This window comes from Mixophyes fleayi, chromosome 2 (genome assembly GCF_038048845.1).
Source record: "Mixophyes fleayi isolate aMixFle1 chromosome 2, aMixFle1.hap1, whole genome shotgun sequence".
NCBI lineage: Eukaryota > Metazoa > Chordata > Amphibia > Anura > Limnodynastidae > Mixophyes > Mixophyes fleayi.
In genome coordinates this window covers 274,627,701-274,653,232 of record NC_134403.1, presented here as the reverse complement: position 1 = coordinate 274,653,232, position 25,532 = coordinate 274,627,701, and the positions used below count along the sequence as shown (strand labels likewise).

General features: G+C 40.4%; 1 protein-coding gene across 3 annotated transcripts in view; it reads left to right on the top strand.

Moving 5' to 3' along the window:
- The window catches only part of KCND3 (potassium voltage-gated channel subfamily D member 3), a 350,111-nt gene that overhangs the window by 295,076 nt on the left and 29,503 nt on the right, over window positions 1–25,532 (top strand). For all 3 annotated transcript variants that reach the window (XM_075196249.1, XM_075196247.1, XM_075196248.1), the window contains exon 4: window positions 253–415. In XM_075196249.1, the coding sequence (XP_075052350.1) occupies window positions 253–415 (163 nt within the window). The remainder of the gene's footprint in view (window positions 1–252; window positions 416–25,532) is intronic.

The following is a 25,532-nucleotide window of genomic DNA, read 5'->3' as shown; positions in this document are numbered from 1 at the left end:
CTGTTTTCCAAATCCACAAGTTCTTACAATGTGTTGTAATCACATCATACAGTCACTGCTCCCATTATTCCTCAGAAAAAATAGGAGAAAATTGTCCATATCTTTTTTAGTATCCCTCCTACCATGGTCACCGAAAATCAGGAACCTATATTTCGTTGATCTGTTTGTATTGTAAATTAATATTTATGTGAGAAGATCTCAGAGAGTAATGCAAATAATTGTAACATTTTATTTATTTAATGTTTCTGTTAGGTATGGGGACATGGTTCCTAAGACTATAGCTGGAAAAATCTTTGGATCCATTTGCTCGCTGAGTGGGGTCCTTGTGATTGCACTGCCAGTCCCTGTCATCGTGTCAAACTTCAGCCGGATTTACCACCAGAATCAGCGGGCTGACAAGAGAAGAGCACAAAAGGTCAGTAGTATGAGACCCTCCTGCTGAAGACATGTCTCTAATTTAAACTGTCGGAGTCATCTGTTGAACTTGTCACATTTCTGTTCAACATGTTCACAGAGCGTAAACAAAATGAATTTCTTTTGAAAATATATATATTTACATTGAATACCTAAATTTAAAGTGTAAAATTGAATAGTGGCTCAAGACTGGAGCATCGGGCAGAAGCCAGCAGTTATATAGTGCAATATATAATAAAGTAACAGTCACAACCCACAATACCTGGTCAGATTGGAATAATAAAGATTTGCAGAGGCAGATAAGCATTACCACTACTCCCTGACCAGCAGTGGACCATATGCATGGGCCTAGTAAAATCCACCCCAATTTAAAATTTAGATATTTAAAATATTGAAAACATGAAAATAAAGTGTGCCCAAATTAAGTGTCCAAGTAAAATGATTGGCTTGCATAATCATGATGCCATCTGTATACATTTTCTAATGTTTTTGCTGAAGATCAGATTTCTTCTTTCTCAGCCAGCCAGAGATAAGCATGTTATTGTCCTGGAACGAACGTCATCATTGTATGAAGTTTTACAAATGCTGTGTATGACATTTTGACCCTTTTTCTCAGATTTTATTGGATGTACAATATTAGGCTTCATACTCTATTTTTAGCACTGCATGTGATTTAAAGACGAACATTTGATCATCAGGTTGCAGTGCTGCTAGTACTCTCTATATTACACAATGAGGTGACTGTGTCTATCCTGGAATTTCCTCCTCTATTTGTAACTTCTGGAGCTGATTTTAGGATAATATATTATTTTATGATACATGGGACAGTTGATGAGAAGATTTTTCTCTATCCTCCTCTGAGAGCATTGCTGAAGAGATAGGCCTTTTGGATAATCTATATTTCAATGTGATTAGTATCTCTCTGCATGAATTGGTAATAGAAAACCTGTTCTATAAAAAATATACCATCCTCTTCAATGTGGAGAAGTGTGTGACGTATGGTCCTTATAGACCATACATTATGTACTTATATAAGACAGGTGCAGTTTTTGAGTTGATGATGATTGTCGTATATATGTTCTGGACACAGCTATATGCCAGATTTAAGGCTGCATGCATCGTGAGATATGTGTAACTCAAAATATGAGAAAACATAAGTGTGTATCCATATCTGCACTTACACAAACAAGATAATTTTCCATTTAGCGAATATTTGGAGCAACCAGTGTCCATGAACTCACCAGCAGGTTAGATGGTATGAATATCTGTTCACTTATTTACCACCCTTATTGACAGTTCTCCTTTGAATTACCCCGTGTTGCTCCTAGCCTTCAGAGAATCGAAGCATCAGTATGAAAGTTGTGGATAGGGCCCAGGAGAGGTATTCCTTATAGCTACCTGGATGGGGATGGTGAACACTTTCTAGAGAAACATTGTCTGTAAGTGAACAACTCCTTCTAAATATGGGCTGGAAAATGAAGAGGAAGGACGAGGCTGGTGATATACTGGTAGGACAATATAGGGACAGTGATAGTCTTGTTCTGTGTTTTGCATCTTAGCTCATAAGGTTTACCAACTGTAGACATACAAATGGAGAGAGAAAAGTAGCACACATATAATAAGGATTATATGCTAATAACATAGATTGTATGGCTGTTCTAGCAATGTAGACAAAGGTGTTATTTGACACCTGGATTACTGTATTGTGCACAACAAAGCCTTATGGTAGCAGAGGGTTTAACAAGCCGAAGCATCGATATGGCTGAATTTCTCATGCTGTGCATTCCTCAATGGTAAGTAGCTTTGCTGTGAAATATTCAGGATGTATAGCTAAACACATAGTGTTATGAGTCACAATCCAATAGGTAGATGTCTATATTTTTGTAACAACTAAAATTATTCTAGACTCTAAAGTCAGAGATGCATCATATAATTAGTATCGATTCCAAATGCAATAAAAATTCCCTTTATAACCCCCTATTTTCATATGCTAATAACGTTTGAATAGTAGCATCGATCTGTAAGGTGAATTCATTCAGCCAATTTTGAGATAAAGGTAGCTTAAAAATTAGAGGGTTTTATTCAGCACAATTTTCTGATTGGAACTTTAGCTATCTAAAACTAAAGTTTGGCTGGAAAGTTATTCATTAAGCTTGGCATAGGAGGATATTTCATGCTGGACTGAGTGCTTTTGTTTATATTAAGATTCTATCGTTTATCAATTTGAGATGTTTAGGTATAAATATACAATAAGTAATGTTAGCAGATTTTAGCACAGACCAGGATCCCCCTTTACTAAGCTGCAGTGGCCATTGATAGTGCCTATCACTGTCTCTTTAGTATTTCCTATGGGAGCACACTGGATCTAACACAATTGCAGTCCCCATACTCACCATTGGGTTTTAATAGTTACAATTAAATACATATTCTGCCCTCTTAATAATTATGTTGGCTCTAACTATCCCATCCAGCGGCATTAGGGGATAGGGCAGTTAAATGGCACCGCAGCCCATTCTGGAGCCCTACGATCTGCCCTGGAGTTGGTGGTAGATGGGGCAGTGAGTGACCACAGGCTAGTGCTGAAGAGCCCTATCCATCCCTACAAACACCCGACTTTAGTAATTATTATACACCAAGGTACTTACCCTTGTTTTATCTAAAATGTAATTAAAACTAATTCCTCATGCTACCCTCTGAACTGTAATAACGCCAAATTAACAGACTTGCAGAATTTCGTATATAGCCCCCGGGATTTGATCTGAATTAAGAGAGTGCATTTTAATTTTAAATGGTAATTATTTCAACCTCTTTGCACCAGAATTTGATCTAAATTAAGAGAGTACATTTTTATTTTAAATGCTACACAAGGACAACAGTCACTATTCATCTGAAATTCCATATTCTACTTCTGATGTATTCAACTCTCCCTGGCTACAAGCTCCATGCAACATGAGGACTGTTTTGGACTCTGATCTTATTTTCTTCTCATCTCATTAAAGTTTGTTCTATTTGTCAGTTTGTTTTCAATGCAAAATCCATTCTGTTTAATCAGACTGCTGTACTACTTGCTCAACCACTCCCTACCCATGCTACAGTTATTTGAGTCCCTTATCTCAGCACAGTACTTCAATTCTATTTAAGCTTTGTCTCCCATCACAAGTAGGAAGAAATTATACTGTCTTTCAACCACTCTCCTCTCTCATGACTCTGCAAAATCTCAGCTACTCAGTTACCTGCTCTTTATTACTCTCCATTCAACACTTTCACCCACTCCCCCACATGGCTCCCCACATCATTACTTTATACTATCCAGACATCCAGGAATACACTACATTTGCTGCAGCATAGCTCTGCACTACTTATCTGATTACACTGGACATTGCAATTAGGCAATTCCTTTAATTCCTCATTTTGCTATTTGACTCATAATCCCAATGCTTGCCAAAATATTTTTCTTTATCTCTTTTCATGGCATTATCTTTAGGACTATATCATTCCTCACCCATCCTGCAACACACACCTCTGTCCACATTGCCCCTTCATTTCTTCACTCACCTCTAGTGAACACTCATGAACTCTTTTCCTATTTAAATTTAATAACTTTAACAGCCTCACCCTGCTGCCAGAAATAAAAAGACACACATCTTACTATCATCTTCCTACCTTTCTTCGTCCCTGCTTCTATTAGCTGGTGATATATCACCTAATCCAGGTCCCCCTCAATTCTCCCACACGCATATATCTGAACACTACAGAAATCCGGCAAACCTCAAACACATAACCTGTCTCCCCTCTCTTCCAAAGTCCTTTAAATGTGCCCTTTGGAATGCACGCTCTGTTTGTAACAAACTTACCTCCGTTCACGATCTCTTCCTCTCAAACAACCTCAACCTTCTAGCAATAACAGAAACATGGCTCACGCATTCAGACACTGCCTCACCTGCAGCCCTTTCACATAGTGGTCTCCATTTCACCCACACCCCCAGACCAGGAGGCAGACAAGGAGGGGGGGTTGGATTACTTCTCTCCCCATAGTGCACATTCACAGTTCTACCAAGTGTCCCATCACTCACGTTCACATCTTTTGAAGTACACGCTGTTAGGATTTTTAACCCATTCTCTATGCGTGTTGCTGTCATCTATCGCCCCCCTGGTCCACACCAACACTTTCTTGAACACTTCTCTGCATGGCTCCCTCACTTCTTATCTACCGATATCCCCACCATCATCATGGGTGATTTCAACATCCCTATTTCTAATCCACGTTCCAATGCTGCTTCCAAACTACTCTCTCTAACCTCCTTACTTGACCTCTCCCAGTGGATTGAATCCGCTACTCATCAGGATGGCCACTGTCTTGATCTTGTTTTCTCTAGACTATGCTCAGTTTCTCATTTCCTTAGCACTCCTTTCCCCCTCTCGGATCATCACCTTATTAGCTACTCACTCACCCCCAGTTCTTTACTCTCCCTAGTGTCAAACTCTTCCAAGCCTCCTCACAACCGCAGGAATTTCAACTCTATTGATTTTCAACAGTTTTCCACCTCTCTCCAACACCTTCTTTCCCCAATTTCTACATTCTCCTCCCCTGATCGGGCAGTACCCCATTTTCATCAACAGTAACACGAACTCTACAAAATCTTTCTCGTAAAGCAGAACGTCACTGGCGTAAATCTTGTGCCTCTAATGATTTCTTCACATATACTGATATCTACCACTCCTATAGAAATGCTCTGGACACTGCTAAACAAACCTACTTCCAATCTCTCATCTATGCTCAGGCTTCTAATCCCAAACGCCTCTTTAACACATTTAACTCTCTTCTGAATCCTCCTGCTCCAAATCCTCCAACTAACATCAGTGCACAGGATCTTGCTTCCTATTTCAAGGACAAAATTGATAAGATCAGACTTGAAATGGTATCATCTCCCTTGACAATCAATCGGCTCAACTCCTTTGTAGCACCCTCTGACACTCTCTCTTCATTTGATTCCACAATTGAAGAGGAAGTTTCTACTCTCTTCTCATCTTCCTACTCTACCTCCTGTCCTCTTGATACCATTCCCTCACAAATTGGCATGTGCCTGTCTCCTGTCCTCATTCCCCCTCTAACTAAAATCTGTAATCTATCTCTTTCTACTGGTATTTTTCCATCACTATTCAAGCATGCAGTGATTACTCCCATTTTAAAAAACATAATTCTGACCCTAACTCTCTCGTAAATTACCTCCTCATCTCCCAGCTCCCATGCCACTCCAAGCTTCTCGAGAGAATTGCCTACACTCGCCTCACACACTTTCTTACAGCAAACAACCTATTGGATCCTCTTCAGTCAGGCTTTTGCTCTCAACACTCCACAGAGACTGCGCTGACCAAAGTTGTCAATGATTTGATCACAGCAAAAAATAATAACCATTACTCTCTTCTAATTCTCCTGGATCTCTCTGCTGCATTTGACACTCTCTCCTCATACAAACGCTACAATCCCTACGTCTTGAAGGCACTGTCCTATCCTGGTTCTCATCCTACCTATCTAATCGCTCTTTCAGTGTTAATTTCTCTGGATCCACCTCTGCTCCGCTTCCTTTATCAGTTGGAGTACCACAAGGCTCAGTCCTAGGTCCTCTGCTATTCTCTATCTACACCACTTCTCTTGGAAAACTAATAAGCTCCTTTGGATTTCAGTATCATTTCTATGCGGATGATACACAAATTTATCTATCCTCTCCTGATCTTTCACCATCTGTGTTTTCTCGCGTTACTGACTGTCTTTCTGCCATTTCATCTTGGATGTCTTCTCGCCAACTCAAACTCAATCTCTCAAAATTTGAATTAATAATATTCCCACCCAAAAACAGAAGCTTCCTGCCTGACATTCTATTTCTGTTGATAACATGACCATAAATCCCACCCCGCAAGCTCGTTGCCTAGGTGTAATCCTTGATTCACAACTGTCGTTTATTCCCCACATCAACTCTATATCTAAATCATGTTACATACACCTAAAGAACATTTCCAGAATACGCACATATCTGACACAAGACACCGCAAAAACATTAATTCATGCACTCATCATCTCCCGCATCGACTATTGCAATTCCCTCCTTACTGGTCTTCCCAAGGTCAGACTTGAACCCCTACAATCTATTTTGCACGCAGCGGCTAGATTGATTTTCCTTGCAAACCGTTATTCCTCTGCTGAGCCACTCTGTCAGTCTCTACATTATCTGCCTGTATTTCAACGAATCCAATATAAAATTCTTCTACTAACATACAAGGCCATCAACAAAATTGCACCGACATACATTTCCTCAGTTGTCTCGAAATATCTCCCTACTCGACACCTCCGTTCTACACATGATCTACGTCTCTCCTCCACTCTCATCACATCCTCCCATTCTCGTGTACAGGATTTTTTCCGGGCTGCACCCAATTTGTGGAATTCCCTCCCACGCACAGTAAGACTTTCCTCTAGTCTTCAAACCTTCAAGCGTTCACTGAAAACCCACCTCTTCAAACAAGGTTATGATATTCCTCAACCACCATCTTAATTTCCCTAGATTACCCTATTACCATCCTCTACACTGCTAACGCAAGACAACAACCCTCTGACCAACATTGCCACACACACAGCACACAATACTTTTACCTTTGCAGTCTAGCTGGTCCATTGTGCAATATGATATAGCACATGCCCTTGTATTTCTAACTCCCATTGCCCCATAGATTGTAAGCTTTCGAGCAGGGTTCTCTTACCTCTCTGTCTGTATGTATTACCCAGTATTGTCTTATCAATGTTTTTTCCCAATTGTAAAGCGCTACGGAATTTGCTGGCGCTATATAAATAAATAAATGTTGATGATGGTTTTGATTGGTTAAAAGTTTAAAGAATTTCTTCTGAGAAAAGGAAAACAAGTTGGATGTATGAGTATTTTTTTGACATCACAATCATTCTGCAGCACTCTGACAGCATCTTAACATTGCTACTCTGTCTTGCTTTCTCTTTCCAATAACTCTCATTCTGTGGCTTTCCACATGCCTCCAACCCTTTTATCATCTGTCACATACATTTCTGCCCCCACTAACATAACCACACAGATCAATGGCTCTCACAAGATCAGCAGGCTCATTTGCTGCTGTGAAGATTCCAGTGATCATCCACTTCAAATCAGGGTACACCCGGATTATAGGAGAGTGATAAAGCAAACGTGCTCAGACCCTATTCAAGACCAGCTAAAAAAAAATCTAAAGATGCTCTAAAATGAGGGTGATGGATAGTTGTGGAATTGGCAGGGGTCATATATTTTCTTGTCCAATACACAGGAAACACTTTTTCCCTGGCTCTGGTTGTAATTAATAGAAGGAGGTAACACTCTTTTGTTTGTCCTCCATTTGCTAAGAGCAATAAGTACAGTGCCAAATTGCCCTTATGTTGCCCAAGTTTCCACTGATACCAGAGTGGCTACAAAAAGCAGACGATCTTTACATTGCTGCAGTTGCTTTGTATTTTTCTTATGGTTTCTTTTTCCCTGCCCTTGGCTGATAAATACAATGACCCTTGCTCTGACTTACGACTGTCCGTTTGGATGTCGGCTCAGTGTGTATATTACATGATGGTCGAAAGTTGCCTCAAAATACAGATTCTCTGTTTATTTGGTTGGTCGTACTGTTTAATAATCTTCCAATTCCAATCACCTTACGATCTTGTAATGTGTATAAATTTCCGATCGATTTACGACCAACTGCTGATAGTTCCTCGAGCTGCGACTCCTTTCGGGGTGTGTGTATGTAAATTTATGATGTCAGTACGGTGTCCGCACATCACCCGATTGGTGCTTCTAACGGTAAAGCAATAGTAGCTGTCTACTGCATTGATGTGTGTAGAGCATGTCTGCTTGTTTAATTATACACCTTTGTCAGTACAGTCTACAAGAAAGGCATGTAGCTTGGTTTTCTATATATGTTTATTGCATATGACTAGTTGGAGCAGTTCCTGGAATGTGGGTTCATTAAGTTGCAGGAAATTCCTGAAGTAATCCAGGTTGTTGTCCAGTATCTCCTGCAGCAGGGGCATGTGAGAGAATGAGTCCCTCCTCTGGAACCACTCTTTGGTCCAACAAGACCGATTCTTTCTCCTTCTTTCCATTTGGGTCTGCACTTGCACTCTTCTTGTCATAGTGAAAAGCAAAAGAACAGTTGCTTGCTGTTCTTCACCAGTATCTATAATAGAAAAAGAATTTGTTGCTCTCCGGTTGCGAATGAATGTACACTGTGCACAACTATGTGTTACAGCATGAATGATGAAGACGTGTTTGCTTCACCTTTTAAGAGTTTTTTGGGTCGTTCTTAATGTACATGCTTATTTAAAAATTTCTTTGGGGTATCCCTACAGGGACCACATATGTCGTTTCAGTGTGTATGAAATCCAAATATTTTAACACGACAATATGGCTGTGAAAAGTCGCTGCTTGGATGGTCTGTGTTTCCTTAATCGTTTTAAACGTGTCTAGTGTGTACGCATGATTCACCTGAGCAATCAGACCTTCAGTTGTTAGTAAAAATATTGTAGATAACATGTCAATTGGAAAATTCTTCAGTGTGTACCTAGCCTAACCTGGTTACAGTCAGCGCAGCACTTGTGGTTGCCAAAATCAACTCCACGGCGGCTATGAGTATCCATTACACATTTCAATGCTGAGGCTTCCTTGCATCTTTGATCAATGATAGTACATAACTCTCCACTTGCTAAACCCCATAATGATTAATTAATCATACAGAGATGTAAAATATATGTACTGCCGTAATAGAGGCAAAACTATTGTAAGAAAACCTTTTTGTCTTCCATCATTTTTATAATGTCCAGTCTTTTCCCAGAATAAGTTTCCTGAACAAATGAAGGGTGAGTGTCTCCTTAGCTAAATATAGATCTGATCCTATTACTGGAAGTAAACATGTCATTCCTTGCTAGTAATATAAAACCTAGAATGATATATGTACATGGTCACAGAAACTATTGTTCCTGCTCAGTTTCTATGGTGAATAAACTGGCATTTTTCTCACTAGTAATAGAGTAATCCACTGTTGAAAATAACAAACGGAGTACAAATTTCGTATTTGTGTGTATATATATATATATATATATATATATATATATATATATATATATATATATACAGCAATATATCTCTTTAAATTAAATGTAAGGGTTTATGCTTTTATCTCATATGATCCCGCATGTGTTGTCATAATCTGTTATTAATGATACTATAGAAGATGTTGGTTTGATGTTAGTTATCAGTCATGTAAAGTGATTTTATTTATTATGTCATCATAAAATCCTTGAGGAGGGGCCAGTGACCTTAAAAGCCCAATTTCCTGTGTCATTTAGCTTTATGCAGAACCTTAACTGTGTGTCAGAACCTTGCTGTGAATCTAGTTTCTGTGTGACACATACTGATTTCCTATCATGTGTCTCCTGTTACTGGGATGTGTTATCATCTTATCATCTTTTCTGTGTTAAGAACTTCTGTCAGTGGCTTGCTACTTTGTTTTCTTGCCCTTACCTGGATTTCCTGACATAATGATCTGGCCTTAAATGGATACAACAGTCCTAGCTGACATTCTACTCCCACTTCTCGATTTGTTTTCACAAGAACCCTAGTTACTTCACACATGTTGTTTTCAAACACCGTTCCAATGACATGACAGTGTATCAACTTGAATTCATGGCAAGGCAAAAGAAGATATTTTTTCTGTATATCCATTTAAGCTGGTATACTGCCAGGTGAGCTAACACTATGCACTCTAAGCACAACTCTCTGGGGGGGGGGGGGGGGGCTTCAATTGCTGGCGGGCACCAGCCATTATGGTAGGAATATCCACTGATTGATCTGCACATCTCTATGGGGTGCAAGGAAAGATGAGCAGAGATTCTTGCTATAACATCAGCATGATGTGCCTCTGTGGACAATCCGGAGACAGATTGTGCTGAATTGATCATTACCTACTTAGGAGCTACCCCAGGCCAACCTGCGCTAAGAAAAGGGGGAAAAAAATATTTTATTCTTTTTATTGCCATGGAGTCACACTGAGAAAAGTGCCCTGTACAGATACCATAGACTTCTGGGTTTTTTCCATGTGCACAATGTGTAGTCTATGGCAGCTCCAAGATATCATATCCAGCATCTGAATATTTTTTTGAAAAATTCCCAAATTTGCAATTGTGCATTGCTGTACGGACATGTTGCAAAATCAACAACTAGCATTTAAAGTACGTGCCATCTTACTAAAGAATACCTGTGATTTTAAAGCTGCAGTAACGCAGTAATTCTGGTCTTAGAGTAAAGCCCTGGGGGTAAATGTATTTATCCACATTTGGCGACTTTGACAACTAAATTTAAATTTGCTCTTAAAGACATTGCTGTTTTAAATTTAGCTGTCAAAGTCGTGGAATATGGGCAAGTTGCAGAGTTCACAGATTAATACATTTACCCCTTTGGTGTTTCAGTCCTGCCTCCCAGTAGTTCCTGAGCCTACCCAGCCACTAACACATCCCAAATATCCTAACATGGTCCTGAACTTGTCCAGCCCCTGCCTCCAGATGGTCCCAAGCAGGGCCTGATTAAGGGTTCTGGCCGCCCTAGGCTAATACGGCCGCAGCGCCCCCCCCCCCCTCCCCCTCCTCCGAATATATAAGTGTGTAGGAACACTCCTGAATATGAATGTTCAGGTGTATTCTCCAGCATTCAAATTTAGACAGATTGTGCCATTGTCTCTTACCTGTTCTTGCTCTTCTCTCTTGCAACTTTGTTATGCTCTCGCTGGCTTCTGGAAAGTTGGCGTCCTGTTTTGAAAATGCAAAAATGTATTATAATGCAAACCCTGAATGATTAGGCCCTTTAGTTAGAACAAAACACTCCATTGTGGCCAGCTAAAAGTACCCCATTGGACAGGCATATATAAGCAATATCTGAATATTTGTTGTCAATCAAATACAAACCTCTACCAGCCCCATCTCACTAATATTTAGTATTCTAGTGATTGCTGAGACCACCCATGTGACCACCACACAATCATGAGATTCTGCCCCCCAAAGCTTCTGTATTTTTTAAATACCCCATGCAGCCATTTTCCTTAACCACAACCCCCCCCCACAGCCATTTTCCTTAACCCCTGCTGCAGCCATTTTCTTTACCTCCCATCCTGCATCCATCCCCCTTGCAGCTATTTTCCTTACCTCCACTCTGCTAGCTAGCTATCCCCCCCCGTCACATCAAAACTCCCCCAGTCACATATATCAGCCCCCCTCCTCTGCCCTCCTTCATACATATCAACCTCTCTTCCTCCCTATAGATTTTCATGGCAGCCCCCCCCCCTCCCACCCTATAGATTTGTATGACAGTCCCCCCTCTCCCTCCCTATAGATATGCAGGGTAGTCCCCCCCTCTCCCTATAGATATGCAGGGTAGTTCCCCCCCTCTCTATAGATATGCAGGGCAGTTCCCCCCCTCCCTATAGATATGCAGGGCAGTTCCCCCCCCCCTCCCTATAGATATGCAGGGCAGTTCCCCCCCCCTCCCTATAGATATGCAGGGCAGTCCCCCCCCCTCCCTATAGATATGCAGGGCAGTTCCCCCCCCCTCCCCATAGATATGCAGGGCAGTTCCCCCCCCCCTCCCTATAGATATGCAGGGCAGTTCCCCCCCCCTCCCTATAGATATGCAGGGCAGTTCCCCCCCCTCCCTATAGATATTCAGGGCAGTTCCCCCCCTCCCTATTGATATGCAGGGCAGTTCCCCCCCCTCCCTATTGATATGCAGGGCAGTTCCCCCCCTCCCTATAGATATGCAGGGCAGTTCCCCCCCCCTCCCTATAGATATGCAGGGCAGTTCCCCCCCCTCCCTATAGATATGCAGGGCAGTTCCCCCCCTCCCTATAGATATGCAGGGCAGTCCCCCCCCTCCCTATAGATATGCAGGGCAGTTCCCCCCCCCCTCCCTATAGATATGCAGGGCAGTTCCCCCCCTCCCTATAGATATGCAGGGCAGTTCCCCCCTTCAATTACCTGTAGTTGTGCCAGCATCGCTCCTCTCCTCAGATCAGCAGATAGGAAGTGAAGACGTCCTGCTTCCTGCCTGCTGCACAGCAACAGGCAGCCTGACGATTGGCTGTGTGTTGCTAACCACTGACCACCATTGCTTTTGATTGTCGAGCCCTCCACCCCCCCGCGGCGACCCCCCCTCCCCCACCCCGAAAAAAAAAATGAATGAAGAAAAAAAAAAAAAATTAAAAAAAAAAAAAAATTAAAAAAAAAAAAAAAAAAATACCCACAGGACAGCGCCCCCCGGGACCCAGCGCCCCAGGCTGCAGCCTGGTCAGCCTAGTGGTTGATCAGGCCCTGGTCCCAAGCCTGCCCAGCTAGTGCCATAGGATGTCTCCTTCCATTCCTGTCTTCTGATCTCAATTTCTTTAGCAAGTGAGAACTAAAGAATAATTGTACTGTGTATATATGCATTGTGCCAAAGAGACTGACTTAGCATGTGTATTTAGCAAAGAGTCTTTCGCAGTTAGCAGGCTCCAGGGTGTGGCTGTAATGAAATCTTGCAAACAAGCCAAGCAAAGCACTTGTTCTAATCAGCTTTATCCAGGGGAAGTGGATGGTGTCAAACTCAGGGGTAGGAAAGGTATGGGTTTGACACCTGTCAATCAGGCTAGAGCTGAGGAGAAACTTAGGGGTATATTTACTGAACTGCGGGTTTGAAAAAGTGGAGATGTTGCCCATAGTAACCAATCAGATTCTAGCTGTCATTTTGTAGAATATACTAAAATAAATGATAACTAGAATCTGGTTGCTATAGGCAACATCTCCACTTTTTCAAACCCGCAGTTTAGTAAATATACCCCTTAGGCGTTTCCTGTGAGTGAGATGAATGATGCTGGACAGTGTTTCCATTTACAGGTGTTTTTTGTTCTCATTCACCTGTAGTGTTTACGCTTAGTTTTTTGTTGTTACTTTTAATGTTAGTTTTATAATTTTATGTATGTAGCACAGTGATTTAAGTACATATTTTCACTGTGAAATTTGAGATTTTGATCAGGAGACAAGAGGTAGAGACCAGAAAATCTGGAATTTTAAAGTAGAAAGACTGAAGCTGGCCAATCTTGTAGTGAGTTGAACTATGTTAGAGTAGTACTGGAGATCACCAAGGAGAAATTGTTTGTTTTGTATATACATTTATTTGGAATAGATCAATGTAAGTTTCCAACAGTGAAATGTTACATTTTCAGATCAGCAACCTTATGTTTTCTACTTTCTACATCACTGTTTAATTTCAACTTAAATTATATTAGTCCAGAAATATATGAGTGTGTGTTTTATATTGTAGAGTAACCTTTAGCTATAATTTCACTTTAAGTGCTAAAACTCAAGGTTTAATTTTAACCTGATTGCTCTGAGACTTTAGAACCAGGCAGCTGCTGACCTGCTTATGTTGTAGTAAAGCAGATCCCTTGTGCAGATGAAAGAGTAAGCTCCCTGTAAATAAATGGAACTAAATCATATCCAGCACTGGAGATCAGCTCTGAAAATAAAATACTGAATAAAGCCTGGGTGAATAGTTCAATCTGACACTGGCATTACCATTCCATGTAAAACAGAAGCAAATTATATTAAACAGTCGCAAGTTGAGGAAACCTAATCTGCCAGTCCTAGTGAATACTTCTTTTTTTTAGTGCAACTGATACATAATTTGACCTTACAGTTGATGTCTTCCAGAATTTCCAGAACATTGTTGAAACAAAAAAATATTGTGTTCTCCACATATACATTTTTTGGTTTGCAATGAAATAAAACACAAAAAGCAGAACTCCTCAAATGGGCCAGTCAAAATTATTGGCATCTTTTAGAAGTATTTAGAAATAAATAGAACTCACCTGTGGTTAGTAACAGGTGCCAGCAATATAAAAGTCACTAAATAAACAAATTTGAATAGACAAAAGGACTCATTGTCCTGTTTTGTGTCACTGTGTGTGCTGCAATGAGCATGTAGAAAAGAAAGCCAGAGAATTGTTTTAAGGAGGTTAGGCAGAAGATTATAGGCAAGCATGGACCATCTCAAGGCTACAAATCAATCTCCTTGATGTTCCAATTTTCAGTATATGTAATGTCATTAGGAAATTAAAAATCTACTCCACTGTAGCCAACCTTCTTAGATGTGGCCGCAAGAGAAAACTTGATTGAAGTTGCAGCCTGATTGTTTGAATGATAAAGAAAGCACTTTGATCACCTACCAAACAGATTCAAGCTGGCCTTCAGAAACTAGGTACCATCTGTCGCCAGCTATATGAAATGGAGTTATATGATAGGGAGGACTACATTGCCAAGAGAGAGCCATGGGAAAGCCCAACTGGAGTTTGCAAAAAGACAACTGGGATATATTTACTAACCTGTGGGTTTAAAAAAGGGAAGATGTTTCCTATAGCAACCAATCAGATTCTAGCTATCATTTATTTAGTACATTCTACTAAATGACAGCTAGAATCTGATAGGTTGCTTTAGGAAACATCTTCACTTTTTCAAACCCGCGGTTTAATAAATATACTCCCTGGACAAGCCAGATTCATTCTGGGAGAATGTTCTTTGGACAAATAAGAGCTTTTTGGTAATGCAAGTGATCCCTCTGTTTACAGAAAACAATATGATGAGCGTACCTTCCCTATAGTCAAATATGGAGGAGATTCAGTAATTTTTTTTGGGTTGCTTTGCTGCATCAGATACTGGGTGTCTTAAATGTGTGCATGATGGCATAATGAAATCTGGAGATTTCCAGGCCATTTTGGAGAGCAATGTTGAACCCAGTGTCAGAAAGCCGAGTCTCCGTCGACGGTTATGGGTCTTCCAGCAGGACATTGACCATAAACACACTTCAAAAATAACCTAGGAATTATTCATGATGCTGAGCTGTTCTGAAATGGCCATCGATGAGTCCTAATCCCATAGAACACCTATAGAGAGATCTGAACACAACAGATGGGAGGAGGCACACTTCAAATCTAAGAGAACTGGAGCAGTTTGCACGAGAAGAATGCACCAAACTGACAATAGAGAGGTGCAGGAAGCTCTCTATTGGTTGTAAGAAGTGGTTGATTGCAGTTATTTTGACCTATGGCTGTGCTACCAAATATTAAGTCTAGGGTGTCAATAAATTTGTCAATGTCATTTCTTTTAATTTTATGATTTAAAATTATATACAGTATTAAATTCATAATAAAAACAAAGGTTCTGTAATCACAGAGAAAGAATTGTGGAGAACACATATTGTTGTTCATTTCAACTTATGTTTAGAAGAAATTGTTATTTGAAAAAGAGTGCAAGGGTGCCATTATTTTTGGCTACGACTGTATAAGGAAAGAGTGATTCTGCTATGCTCTCATGTGCAATATGTATGTGTTATTAGCAAAGTAGATTCAAGCGGTCTCTAATTGGTCTATTTAATAATAGCCTCTCTCTTGTAAAGACAAGTGATGGCCACCGCCGGGTCTTGCCAGCAATAGCTTCTCCACATTAAGCATATTTAAGTCTATTTAACAAACATCAAGGTGGTGCTTTTTTTTTTCACCGCAATACTTGTTCCACTATTGCCATCTTGAATAAAGTATTTATTCAATGGTCAATATTTTTTTTTTTTTTACTAAATTAAACTGTGCCTACATGAACTGTTTAGCTGGGGTCATGCATATGTATTTCCTTTCAGACTGGCCTGATGAATCTGTAATTTAACCCTTACTGCTCTGGGCTAGTATTACCCAGTGAGATTGTAATGATAAATTAAGGAAATAAGAGATTTTCTAAGGAAATTAGTCCTATAGCTGGATGTTAATAAATAGACACCGCAGTTCATATGGGCTAGAAAGGTACTACATACTAGTGATACTGTTGAAGGCTGAATGGAGAGTTACAGCAAGAAAATATACCCGATAACGGTCATGGTTTATTCAGCTTTCAAATCAAAGTTTTGTATTCATCTCAAATCAGTGACCACTATATCACATGAAGTATGTGCTTAGATTAACCTGGTCTGGATGTAACATTAGTAGGCATGTGTCTAGAGATGGCATATAAATGCACCTGAGGAGGGGATGAATAGTGCAGGATAGTGACACTAAATCCTGTGACAGGATTGGAAAGCACAATGTTTTGTGGTAATGTTGTGGCTTGTAGATGTGATGGGGCTTAGCGTAGCAAAGATGTAGCTTCAGCCATGAGCTGAATGAACCACAGTAGAATACAAAGTGCTGTGGGTATGCAGTTTTAACATGGAGGGAGTCTGAACCAATAGAAGAAAACTAAACAGTGTGTCTGAATAAAGTGAGGCTTAAAATAAAAACCATGACAACAAAAAGACCTAATTCCAGCTTTCAATTGTCCTGCATAATGAGCACTCAGGTGTTATGCTAATATAATATATCCCGAGTTTTATCCTCAGCAGCTGATCATTGTTGTGAGTGCTGCATTACATAGCAGCTTCTTGTGAAGTCCCTTGCTAAAAAAACAAAACCCTCTATTTTGAGAAATCTTTAATTTATATTTACTTTAGTGGAGAAACAATGGGAGACTAGTGGGCTTGAGCTGTGACCCCATGTGCAGCAATTATCCATTTGAAACAGGAGAGAGGCCACTCTGTCACTCTGCACCACCAGGCTTATTTCTATCTTAATTCTCCCTAGCGGCGTGGCGTTGTCCACTACTACTATGAGTGTATCATTGATCACAGAGACTTTCACAGAGATGCTCATAGTTCTGACAGAACTCTAAAGACATAGCTGGGAAAAGGGAGGTGACAAATGATAGGCGTTGCCTTGGTGATTGTCTCTGCTGCATTGGGGTTATCTGTGCTGCACAGAGGAGTCCCTGGTGCCCTTAGCCATCTAGGGGGGAATCTTTTGCAATGGGATCTCTGTGCAAGGAGGAGATGTCTGTGCATTGAGGCAGCGGAGTATAATATTAAGGGCTTTTTTACATGGAGGAATATGAGCAATGGCAATTTAAAGGAATCTCTGAGCCATTGCCATAGTTAGAGTTAAGGAGTCCCTTACTCAGTTTTTGCATTCAAGCCCAAGGGCTTTCCGCTACACAATATAAATCATTAATGTTGACTTACATATTGGTTTGCCTGATGGGGTGAATGGTGAATGCAAGTATGAAAGAAAATTGAGCATCAAATATTGGTTAAACAAACTTTTTCCACAATATATACAATACCTAGCAAATCCACCTGCCCAGGATATTTTACAGGTCATAGCCAGAATTGAAAGCCCAATGTTAAGCAATTTTTTCCCTGGTGACAAGCTCCTCGTGTCATAGACTCCGTTCACTAGTTGACATTGGGACTCAGTCCCCAATCATGTATCATGCTGTTTTACTTGAAAGTCAAAGATATGTGTTACAGTCATATTAAGAGCTCTATGAGTTAACAGAAATGGCGACCACACAGAAAATATAGTATTAAAAGCAAACAAGACAGGGAGTGAAATCTGTATCCATGGAAACGCTAGCTATCTCCTATATCAGCTTGTGCAAAGTGTCAAACAAAGGGGGGGTGACTCAGCTGAAGTGGCTGTAGATAATAAAAATGCGACAAAATACACATTAAACTACACTATTTAGGATTGGATAAGACCATAAAAGGTTTGTGGTATTTAGAACTGAGGATCTTGAACACTACATGGAATCTACAGATTTTCTACTAATTTGTATAAACATATTTGGATGAATGCCCATAATAATAAAGCTAGCTAATAACACTAAACAAAATGATATGTAGAAAATACTTAATTTTAATAATGCACACTTGTTCTTGCCACATTACATTTTGAACAGATGTAATTTTGTACCAACAAAATCAGGGAAATTTAAATGAATTCCTTAGAAGGACAAACCTCAATTCAAAGTAGCAGTAACTTTCTCTTTCACTAATCACATCATGACTCGGAAGGTTTTGCCCTTTCACGAAAAAATGTTTCTATTTTTAAAATGGACAAAAAGGGCATTTGCACTGGGCCCGTATTTAGTAACAAACCTGGATTTTAACAGAGCTCTTCTCTCATTTAATTGGTAGTAAACCATTTATTTCAACAAGGGAAGTCTTTTATTTTTCTAAAGCGCTGCTAACTTTAATCACATAGCTCGAATTATATCTCATGCCCTAAATCTGAACCTACCCCAAACTTTAAATGTAGAGCTAACATTACCAAACTATTTAAAGAAGTATCAATACAGTAGAGATTTTGATTTTGATCTATTTGCCGTTTACCGCACTTTTATATAGCTTTGAAGGTCTTTTCTGCGCAGTTGATTGAAATCATTAAATTCTCAGCAGAGTCTATCTTTCCCAACAGAGTAAAGTCAGTTTTCAACACCATAAACCAAATGAAATGTATAGAAATAGTAAAAATGAGAATCAGCTAGTAGCCCATGTTCCACAACAAAAATAAAATAAATAATTGGACAAATAAAAATTAGATTGCCAACAAATGACATTTACAAAAGATATTCAATGAAAATCTAGAAAGAATAAAGAACCCTGTGAAGAGAATTATTTTCTTTGCTCCATGGACCCTTGCTCTGCTGACCTTAATAACATTTCTTCACCCAGTTCCTTTAATGACAGTAGTTGCCCCATAGAAAGTAATGGCTCCAGTGACTCCAATGTTAATAGCTTCCACATTAAAAATAATAGCGCCATGTTGCAACATTTTTAAGTGAAAAAAGTGATTGAAAAGGTAGCGTTAATGACACATTGAGGCTTTTTACATTTCAGAAATGTGTAACTGGAGAATTGACCGGAGATGGTCTTTGAGTAAAACAATAAACAGCTGTAAACTCTATTGTAAAGAGATGTATAACAACAACCATATGCTTTTCAAGCCAAAACGTTTGCCAGTTCAATCTGTGTGTGTTGTGTTGTGCTGTGCTGTGCTCCGCTGCTTGTGATAGCATTTACCTGCAGACAGAGTTATAAAGTGAACAGGATTTAACTAAGAGACTTGTAGACAGGATCTAAAGAAGAGGGCAACGAAAACTAGACTACATTGTATGTGAGTCTATCAACAGATTTAATTGTTAAAGAAAAATTCTATTCAAAACTGAAAATTAAGTTTTAGGTGAAATATCACAAGTTATACACCATCCAAGTTTATTAACCTGAGGACCATTGTTTACGAGGTATGCTACACACTGCCTGCGTGAAAAGACTGAGTGACAGCAGGAACAAGGAGAGTGCAGCAGACCTCACTGGACTCTCCTTGCTGCTGGCCGAAGCATGCAGGAGCCAGAAGAACATCAGCATGCACGCGCAGGACAGAGAGAGACTGGTAAAACTTAATGAATGCTGGACTCGGGGTAAGTAAACCTTTTCTGGGTGTAATTTGTAATATTCCATCCAAAGCCAATTGTACAGTTTTTGGAAGGAATTATCCTTTAAAGTTTAAATAAGTTAGACCAGGGCCGTAACTCGGGCTGTGCGAAAGGGACAAATGCCCAGGGTACACACTGCTGAAGGGGGGAGCAGTTTATGAATATTTTAGGGGAGTGGCAGCTTGGGTGTGGTACGGCATATCGATGCCGAGAAGAACGACAAGACTCACCCGGACATGACTATCCCGACCCTGCCCGATGACAACTCCTCTTCACCTCGACAGCAGCCAATGACGATGAAGCAAGAAGGCGGCTGCAGCTGATGACGTCATTGAGCCTGCCGACGGCATTATCGCTGTTGTTAAGGGGGTGAGGTTATGCACCCATGTACAATGTATTTGAGAAAGGATTATACATTGTACATGGGTGCATAACCTTACCCCCTTAACAACAGCGATAATGACGTCGGCAGGCTCAATGACGTCATCAGCTGCAGCCACCTTCTTGCTTCATCATCATTGGCTGCTGTCGTGGTAAAGAGGAGTCGTCATCGGGCAGGGTCGCGAACCAGCTCCTTCGGAATAGTCACGTCGGGGTGAGTCTTGTCGGGGTAGTCACCGGGCAGCTTTCCTTCTCGCCCCAGGTGCTAAAATTTTAAGTTAGACCACAACACTTTAAAAGAGACAATTGCTCAACAATTCAAATATAGTCTAATACAACAAAAAAACATAGCTAGATTATGTTAGCTAGAAGATTTACTTTGATAAATTTTAAAATATGTTCAACTTTAACTAAAGTATAAACCACATAAGTTAAAGATTTCTGTTAATTTGTAAGTTGTACTCATTTTAAGTTGCGCTGGCATTCAGGACAATCATTTTAGGCAGCATTATTAGATATATTTAAGAAAGTAATTTAATACTGACTGTGAAAGATTTTTTCCCCCCACTTTGCTTTGTTTACATTTGAGTGATTTATTGCAGTCTACATATTAATGTTTTCATTGCTCAGTGTTCACCCACTGCTTTCTTACATAAAAACTCACCACTGTTTATTACTTGTGCTAAATTACTGTATACTAACAAATATAGCAATTGTAATCAGCTGCTCAGTAACAGTTCAATACATTACCCAGAGCCCCCCAGGAGATGAGAGAACTGTGGCTGTGTTATACCTAAATCCCTGGCCATGAATTTAAATGGCCAGCTCTTAATAATGCTCTGTTCTGAGCAGATTTCAATGACCCCATCTGTGAACAGGAGAGCTGTGTCTTAATTAAGAATTTGCATTAAACACAAAAAGTAGAAGTAGACAGATAATTCCCTATATGGATTCATAGTAACTGTCATTGATTCCCACGGATTGTCAGGAGGTTTAAAATTTTGACCTGGAAATTGTTACCGACATTATCCCTCCTGGTTTTTAACAGTGGTCTTTTTACTAGTACTACTGTCTTTGGTTGGTTGATGGATCCCGCCCTCAGTATCAGTCTTTATTGTGCACACCAAGTTAAACTTTATTGAAGATTGATTATGTAAGATGCAGGCAAATATGATCACCAGTGAAGGTGGTTCTGCTCCCTTTTGCCACACTTGTAATCCTGATCTCATTAATGCCGCTGCTCTTGTCACATGAACTCTCCAATATTTCAGGAAGAAGTGCAACGTAACACTCGTCACCTGAGCTACTTCCTGCATTAGGATTGGGAAATGTTGGGGGATGATTGATTTGTAACTGGACTAGAGTATGCCCCTAAAAATGCTCCCTTTCTACCCCTTCCTTTCATAACAATAATCTTATTCTGCTAAATGAAATGTCATGTGTGCTCTGCTTCACAAATGTGAGCCTCTTCTGTACGACAGTGCGAACACCTTCACTCTGCCCAACTCGCCCCCATTTCTGCCTCTCTGCGTATATGTTGCCATTTTGCTCTGCAAACATTTACTCCCTGGCAAAAATCTAGATGCATTTGCACAAATCGAGGCACACAGTGGGTCTAAAACTGGCATCTTGCCCTCCATAAATGCCTTACACTCTTTACTACCGAGAGGATTGAGGAAAGGAGTGCTTTGGGTAAGTAAAGTCATATTGTCTTTATAGAGTGAGATAGAATTGCATTATAATCATGTTGAGCGATCAGGTTATGTTGGGAGGGGTAGCGCTCTATGTCTGCACAAGGGCTTATATTATAACATTGCATGTAGGTGCAAAATTTGCACTACACAATCTCAAATACCTGCTTTATCACAATTGCTTTAAAGCCAATTGTTGATTGGTTGCTGTGATTCTGTTCAAATTTTGCAAGTAAATGCAATGTTGGTAAATGACCCTTATGTTTTATTGTGCCCATGGTAATGTCATTTTGGATAGGTGTAGTGTCTGTATAGAATGTAACATAATTGTATACATAATTGTATATGATGTTTATCACTGGCCATGTCAAATGAAAAGTCAGTTTCATGTTTGTATAGATGTGAGAGGACACTTACCTGAAAATGCATGACTATTGGACATGATCATAACACAGTTCTATGTCTGGATACAGTTGAATTTGAATTGATTAAAGAACATGTCCGATAGTTACATCATGCATACTCATACATGAGTATGTGCGGTGATTTATGTCTGTGTACTGTGTAAGAGATCTATGTTATAATTATGTTCAAATGTTAGGAAATTTACCCAAAAATACATATGTCCAGTTGTCAGGCCATGTTTGGTAGGTGTAGTGTTCTAAGTCTGTAAAGAGTATAACAGAGTTATATGACCATTGTGTCCAGCTGGACATCTTTGATGGGAGCACGATGCTGACAGCAAGTAATTCCGATTGGAGAGATGTTCGGCACTGCAGCTGACGTCATCGCAACGTCAGTCAATAGAAATTTAAAGCGGCAATGTGGGTGGACCCCTCAGGTTAAGTGTTTAAACACTTAACCCAACATTGCCGCTTTAAATTTCGATTGACAGACGTCGCGATGACGTCAGCCTGCAATGCCGAACACTTCTCCAATCGAAATCACTTGCTGTCAGCATCATGCTCCCATCGGAAATCTCTAGCGTCGGGTTGAAGGTAATTGTTTCTTTTCCAATCGGTTTTTCATCATTTCGGCTTTTCTTTGTAGGCCTTCTCCATGTCGTAGTAGTGGACATCGGTAAAGCATACCCCACCCATTTCCAGTGGTCTTTTATGTAGTTGTAATGTCCTATCTCTGTATTTAGGGTCTTTAAAATTGTTTGCAATGTTGGTAACAAGGCAGAATCCATAAGAGCAAGAGCAAAACAGGCTTCTTGCCATTCTTTACTTTTAAAGTGGGTGTTTTTATAAAACCTGTTGCAGTGAGAAGAGCTCTGCTCAAGCATTTTACATATAAATAAAGGTTTTGTCACAGCAAGATTCCACTATGTCTTAGTTTCCAGGAATTGTATGCTAGCATTAGAGATCCATGGGGTGATTTACTAAAGTATCTGCTCTATCTATTGTTTCTTTAACTACTGAAAAGATAAATATAAACTGTTCCTGTGGGAACTTGATAGGACTTGAGATGTTCTTGCTTTAATAATGCTTCCCAGTGATTGTGTCAAATATAAAGGCCTGCAATGAAAACAAGTCATCTGATGTGTAGCTGCTTTTGTAGTAATTTTATTGCAACACTGAGAGTATCCTGGTACAACATGTAGTATAGAAAAAAATAGGTAACATTTATATGCAGATCTCTAGGGTCAACATGTCATTTTTCAACAGGACTCTGAAATTTGACTACCTAACATTTTAAAAGTTGGACAGAGCAATATATAAGTTTAAAGAATACACTTTAGAGATGGTCTCCTACGAATATAGTGTCTATTGACCATACTCCGATTATCCATGTTCTAATCAATGCTTACACCAAACTTTGTCACCTTTTTGCCCTTTTTGGAAATTTCTCATCATGCATTTAATGTATTAGTAGAACAGTTTAGAGAGTCCACTGGTGCTTATATAAATAAGAGACATCTATCACAACACTATAGGGATTCTGTGCTACCATATAAGGAGCAGTCAAACCCATTATATTACCTGCCAGGCGCCATATTGGAATGTCAACACTGGATTACCTTGGTCATGGAGTGATGGGGGAAAAAGTTAGGTTAAGGAGGAATTCATTACTTTATAGGTTACTTTCTAAAACAAGAAGCCGCTGAACAGCATGTAGATATTACAGAAAGTCTGTCCCTCATTATCATTTATTTGTAAAGCACTGTGTAACGACCTGCCTCCTGGACTCTTGGACTTTATTATTTGTTTCTTTTATGTGTTGCAGCAGTACCTCTATTCATCAAAGGTGCTGCTATTGTGCTTTTCTTGTTTGTATCAGGGGTTAACCCGCCCTGTAATTATTCCTTGCACCTGGGTGTGTCCCTTCTTAAACCTGTCACTCCCAGCATACACTGCTGGTTATTGTTGTCACATCCTGATGTTACACCCTGTGGTTTCTTCCTCCTGCTTTGCTCCTGTGATTATGCTGCATTGGGATCTCGACATACATTCTGCTGACCTGTTTTCATCTGTGAACCTGGTACTTTCCTGTGCATCTCCCTGTACTTACTGCCTGGAATCTTTCCACACCTCCCGTTTACCTGCAACTGTGTATACCTGGTAATTTCTACAAGACCATTATTACATCATCTGTTCAGTCTCTTCAGCAATAAACGTGTATGTTTTTCACCTTATTCATGGCTCCTCAGCTGTATTTCTACATTGATTCGTGACAGTATAACCAGCCCCAAATAAAAAACAGCTTAGGAGTCATGTGGAAGATATTTTCTGGGACCTTTTTCTGCAATTCTTTTTTTATTTGTTGTTGCAACATGTCTGTTTCACCAATCTTGGAATTGCCACTGCTACAAACTTTACAGATGGACATTATTTTGCTACGTTCTTTCCGCTTTACTTGTGGACCCTCTCAGGAGACTGTCTGATTATGTCATGTCTCTCCTAATACAGAAGCAGCTCGTCTGTTTCAATCCACCTTTACTGCTGCTGAACCGGTGCAAACAGCACCTACTAATTGTGCTTCTACAAATTTGCTGTTTAGTAAGAACTATGGGGTAACTAATTCCCAGTTCACAGGTGGTCCACGCCCCCATCTGACCGAAGAGGAGCGACGGCGCAGAATAACAAACAAGTTGTGTCTCTACTGTGCCAGCAATGCACACTTCTTACAGGACTGTCCTATCCATAGACCACGACATCCTATGCAGCAGCCTTCAGTGAGCTCCTCTCCAGACCTTGGATTTGTCTGCACTTCACCTTCTGTTGCTATATTACAACCTGATCTGTTCCCTGGGATGGAGCCTAATCCGCCAGCTCCAGTTGCCACCTGTCCTGTGGTGCCAGCTCCAGTTGCCACCTGTCCTGATGTGCCAGCTCCAGTTGCCACCTGTCCGCCTGTCGCGAGGTCCCAGCCTCTGTCTCTTGCTCCGAGGAGTCATCATCTGCCTCCAGCTCTGAGTCTCCTGCCGCTGTGTCCGGTCCCGAGTCTCCAGCCGCTGTGTCCGGTTCCGAATCTCCAGCCACTGTGTCCGGTTCCGAGTCTCCAGCCGCTGTCTCCGGTTCCGAGTCTCCTGCCGCTGTCTCCGGTGCCGAGTCTCCAGCCGCTGTCTCCGGTTCCGAGTCTCCAGCCGCTGTCTCCGGTTCCGAGTCTCCAGCCGCTGTCTCCGGTTC